General features: G+C 40.0%; 1 protein-coding gene across 1 annotated transcript; it reads left to right on the top strand.

Annotated features, from left to right (window-relative positions):
• Positions 1 to 1272, top strand: LOC311148786 (alpha-2A adrenergic receptor-like; the record flags this gene model as incomplete). The annotated part of the gene is made up of 1 exon (XM_084185748.1): positions 1 to 1272. The coding sequence occupies one exon, from the start codon at positions 1 to 3 to the stop codon at positions 1270 to 1272; it is 1272 nt and encodes a 423-aa protein (XP_084041874.1).
• Positions 1273 to 6000: the final 4728 nt, after the last annotated feature.

Genomic DNA, 6000 nt, shown 5'->3' with positions numbered 1-6000 from the left:
ATGTGTCATAATAGTGGATTGGTTGACTTGTCTTATAAGGACCACAGCTTCATCCTTATGGGGTGTGATAACTTGACCAACAGCAACAAGACTTTGCCTGGCAGGCTCCCTTACACTGTGCAGACTTCTGTGCCTCTGACAATACTGGTGGGTATTCTTATTCTCCTCACAGTGTTCGGTAATGTCCTAGTGGTCATCGCTGTGTTCACCAGCCGGGCCCTAAGAGCCCCTCAGAACTTGTTTTTAGTGTCCTTAGCATGTGCAGACATTCTAGTGGCCACTCTGGTGATGCCCTTTTCTCTGGCTAATGAACTGATGGGATATTGGTACTTTGGTCAAGTATGGTGTGAGATCTACCTGGCCCTGGATGTTCTGTTCTGCACCTCGTCCATCACGCATCTGTGTGCCATAAGTCTGGACAGATACTGGTCGGTCACTCAAGCCATTGAGTACAACTCGAAAAGGACACCACGCAGGATCAAATGTATAGTGTTATTCGTGTGGGTGCTGGCTGCCATTATATCATTCCCACCTCTCATTTCGATGGAGAAGGAAGGGGCCAAAGAGGAGGGTCCCACATGTAAGATCAATGAGGAGAAGTGGTACATCATATTCTCCAGCACCGCCTCATTCTTCGCCCCCTGTGTGATCATGATTCTGGTGTACATTCGAATTTACCAGGTTGCAAAGAAGAGAACCAGGGCCCCTCCGGGTGAAAGGAGAAGGGAAAACGATAATCCAGATAAAAGTCAGTATGGCTTAGTTCAGCAGGACCCCCTAGAGAGAGGGAACAGAGAAGGAGGTAGAGATGGAGTGGAGGAGGGTGAGGAGATCAATGGAATAGACGTGGAGGAAGAGTGCTCCTCGTCTGATGGGAATGAGAACCAGTGCTCCATCAAAATGAAGCTGAGCAAGGGAAAGACCAAAGTGAGTCAGGTGAAACCAGGAGACCCGTCCCCTAAAGATTATGATGCACAGCAGTGTGTGAAAGTGAGCCGGTGGAAAGGAAGGCAGAACAGAGAGAAGCGCTTCACCTTTGTTCTGGCTGTGGTCATGGGAGTGTTTGTTGTCTGCTGGTTCCCCTTCTTCTTCACGTACACACTCACCGCCATATGTGACTCCTGCTGTGTCCCTGAGACATTGTTCAATTTCTTCTTCTGGTTGGCATACTGCAATAGCTCGCTGAATCCAGTCATTTACACTATATTCAACAATGACTTCAGGAGGTCTTTCAAAAAGATCCTTTGCAAGAAGGATAGACGAGGGCTATGAATACACTTTTTTTTGGACTAGCTACTGTTTCCTGTCTGAATACAGATTTAATTGTTTACAAGTTGGAGTCATGTACAGTCTCTCACGGAAAGAAAAGATAACTCTTGGGAAATAATTGTTTGTCAATTCTGTACATTTGTGTCAATGTACAATAGTTGTGAGATCATTACAATCTTTAATCCCACCAGATACATTTAGATGTATTTGACATTTCATGTTTATTACTTCACGCTTATTTTGTGAGGGAGATGGCTTATATCTCCATGGATGATGCTTAATGTTATTATGTAGGCTATAATTCTGTCATGCATAATTGATTAGCTGTGCAGATTGTCCGGGAGCATATGTAATTTATGTATTATGAATAAACATATTTAAACATATATTCCCTGAATTTTACAGTATGTTCTATCAGTGTACGTTCGTTGGGGTACCCATTGAGTTTTAGGGATATTATTGTTGTAGATTAAGTAAATGTTCCAGAAAACAAATACTCAAACTAAAAACACTACGCTCTAAATGTTTTCATTGTATTCTACCTGTCGAATAAGGACAATCATGTTTCAACCACAACTGGGTTTCCTTCATGTACCATATTGCACAGAGGCACAGACCCAGAAGAGCCAACAGAAAGAGATCCCTGGGTTCCCACAGGGCAAGATAGACTGAATCATCTACTGTGTCCTTATCAGTAGAGAGAAGAAACACCATGCCAATAATCCACCCACAATCAACAGATTTTATGGCGCATACTGTATACAGTGTATTATTTATATGATCTTTCGCTCACAGCCTGCCAATATGCATGATGCACACAAAAGAAAAAGAGGTTATCACCTTTTTTTCAGTAAAACATCAGTACATTAAGCGATGGATGTTGGATTTCTGCCATCAGAGAGAAGTTAATTATGTTAGTGATGCACACGAGTAACTGCAACCCTTGTTGATGATCTACAGCAAAATTAACTATATTGCTCATAAATCAAAATATGCATGTAGTTGCCTTCACTTCCCTCTTTCTGGGGTCTTGCATTTACTTTATCTCCACCATTTCAGGTATCTTGAAAGAAAACAACTAATAGAATAACTCTATCGCCTTATCAGTGTGACTGAAAGTGTGTGACTATAACAGTAATTTTTCTGCTTACATTATCACATAAGTGAGAATTATGCAACATACCGTGGAACTCTCCTTTAATTCATCACACAACATATTCTGTTACTCATCAGGCTAATCGGACTAGAAATTGTATCGATATGAAATAAGTCTTTGTATAAAAGCTTATTTGAGAATGACATATAATGAACACGAGCAGGGGAATATAGCACTGAAATCAATACAAAATGGCAGAGAATCTAGAACATGAACATTACATAAAGCCCTATTCAGGAGGGCCATTGGAACATGATACGTGTATTCGGAGGAGCCAATATCTCCTTGTGTTTCATCGTCTGCTCTCAAGTGGGTGATGAAACTCTCATCAAAACAAATTGCATTGCCTTCAAAGAGCCCCCTCCCTCCAAACTACCAGTGAGAACAATGCAAATCAAATGAGAGGGAAATTATGCCTACAAGCTAATGGCTGGCACAACAATATTGAACACAGCTCAGTTCAGCTCAGCAGAAATGTTAACGCTACAGTTGCAGATATCATTAAATCCTTCCCCCAAGTCAAACAAGAAACATATCAAGAGCCAAATGTTATTGGCCCTGCACTCCAAACATTAAGGTGCGTGTAATTGCATTGTGAGGTAATATTCACAGCCTTATTTAGGCCTGCCTCTGTGTCAGACAGTTTCTTTGATTAGCATTATCTTTCCTTTTGTGGAAACGTTAGAGGCTACTCTATTTGTTTCCCTTTTAAATGAGTTTGCACTGGTTCTTCTAGTGTTATACTGTACAACATAATTATGGTGGCATTCTCATTATCAGTTGAAATATGAGTTATTTCATTTTAATGTTGTTATAAACAATTTTTTATCATATCTGTATTTGCCAGTAAGGAAGGCACACAGTAAAATACACGCCATTAGGGATTATCATAACTCAGCTCCAACAGTCCTTTCTCATTCCAATTAATAGAATATGTCCCAGTTGCAGCAGTTCTGCTGTTTAACATTCCTGTGGTACACATACTTGGGTTTAACCATGTCGCCAGTCTTAAAATACAACAACTATGACTCACCACAGATGGTAAACTATAGACCCATCTTTGATGGATTCCCACGAACCATCTGACATGTCAAATGTACATAACAAAACCCACTGGGCACAAACTGGTTGAATCAACGTTGTTTCAATGTAATTTGTCAACATATTGTGACGTGGCATTGGGACATAGCTACTGTTTTTGTGTGTTTCGCGCTTGAAGACCATTAAAAACAAAAACAAATTTCAAATGGAAGTGGTCACACTTTCCCATCATATTAGAGGGAAGATTTGTGTAGTCTGTAGTTTGCACCCCTCTCCCCATTCTGTGCCATCATCCTTTTAGTGGACCAGAGGCAGGTGTCAGATCTACAGGAAATGGATCACTCATTACTTTTCTTACCTCAAATGTCAAATGCCCATTCGGTTAACAAGATAGATTTCCTCCTATCAGAGTGAAAGACCAAGGGAGAGGGCAGGAGAGAGAGAGCGAGAGAGAGAGAGAGAGAGAGAGAGAGAGAGAGAGAGAGAGAGAGAGAGAGAGAGAGAGAGAGAGAGAGAGAGAGAGAGAGAGAGTGAGAGACAGATGGAGAGACATAATGAATATATTGCCTGTGAATCTCAGATCCTCTAAAGATATAATTTGCTCGACTTCCCAAAATCCGCAGAGGATATGGAATATATCCGAAGTCATTAGCATTCATCGTCTTTAGCTTCTAGACGTTCTTAGTTCTTTTAATCAAAATAACAACCAGGAGTATAATGAAGGCATGTGCCATGCATCGCCAGCTATGCAAACATTATCATTAAAAGCTTTGGTTGAGCAGTTTTTAACGGATACTAAAAAGGTTGAATGTGAATGCGTGTATTAATCTCAATTGCTCAAGGTAGTAAGAGGAAATTGTGGAAGCAAAGACAGTATTTGTTGAACCTTTGACTTGATAAAGCAGTTCCGCCTACAGTTGATAAAAGTAATGCTGTCATCACAGATAAGTTATGTTCTTTTACACATGTATGTTACAGACATGATCAAACAATTATGGCCTTTTAACCTAAAACCACTTTGATTTAGCATCATTTGAACAATTAGTTTTTCTTTTTCCTGGTTATGGTAGCACTGTAGCACTATCCTCATTTCCACACTTTCACACACATACATTTTTTCCTCTGGGTTTCCGTCAAGGATTTATTTCCCACTCTAAGGTCCTCGAACAGTGTCACAATTTATGGCTGTGACACCCAGGCTTGTATGCTTTATAAGCTGCATATGGCAGTAGTTCCCACGGTTTTCACATTGCTCTCAAGTCTGCCTCTCCCTATTTCACCCTTCTATACCAAAGCCACATTAAGTCACAGTGATTCTGGAAAATTCTACTGTACTGTGTCTGAAACATTGCTGGTGTAGTCAGTGCTGGAGGGTGTTTCACGCAGTGGGGAGAGAGGGTGAAACACAATTCTGAACAGGTTTAGGGAGGAGCGCCTGTAAAAATTAGAAAAAGTATGAAACCAAGGCAGAAAGTGTCAGAGCACATGCCAGGAATACTGAGAGTGTAAAGCAGTGTATCGAACCAAACAAAGAACCTGCAAGACCACAACAAAGAGTAGCTGCTATCATACTTGAAATGGCTTGGAAAGTTCAAGATATGGATATGAATGCCATGAGAAGAGAGGTGGATTATCATCAGCATATACTGAACAGAAGAAAAATAAGTACCAGGAGCGCTTAATTCCAGAACAACCACAGGTGCTCTTGGAGGGGAATAGTACTAGAAAAGCTCAAGGAAAAATTATACCCACAAATAGGTGCTAAGTGGAATACAAAATCCAAGTCGAGGCACTCGTGTGGGTTTGAAAGTTAAAACACCTTTCATGTGTGGGCCAAGCCATTTAAAAATAAACATCAACATGTATCGTCTTACGCCTTCATCAGAGTTTCGGACACCCTGATGAAGGTGTAAGCCGATACACGTTGTTGTATACACTCAGCAGAGTTGGGCAAATTTATAGAATTAATAAAAAATAATGATAATGAATTGAAAATCTCTGAAAAGGCACTTGAAGAAGTTGGTCATGTTTTTTTAAATTCCTGATCCTTGAGTGCACATTTGTAGATAAGTGTAAATTTGATTTGATGGGCACATAGATTTATTAATTTCAGTATTTTCTTTGTACGCAGTAGAATAGGCTATATTGTGTTGGGGCTATTGCAATATTTTTTCTCATGTAGGACACACAGCAACAGTACCTCTATTGCCAAACAATACCCCATCATTGCCTAAATTGATGAAATGGCAACAGCACTTTGATTGTGTTTTTCTGTATGAGAGTTAGTTTCCAATATTCTTGAGATTTACCAGATATAACATAGGGCTATATGGTACATTAACCATTTTCTACACATCTACCTCATTGATGACAAACCTATTATTCACAGTGGAGATGAAAAATTATTCCACTGTAATCGCATAGTAAGTTGAAAAACGTAATGTTTGTATGTTGGTATTCCCTCCAGATGTTATCTGTATGTGATACAATGGTTAATTAGATTTTTTTCTCTCTACAGCACAGCACCCACCTCA

Source organism: Coregonus lavaretus (genome assembly GCF_964263955.1).
Source record: "Coregonus lavaretus genome assembly, chromosome: 1".
NCBI lineage: Eukaryota > Metazoa > Chordata > Actinopteri > Salmoniformes > Salmonidae > Coregonus > Coregonus lavaretus.
Note: the sequence above shows the minus strand (reverse complement) of the source record. Positions and strands in the feature narration are given on the sequence as shown.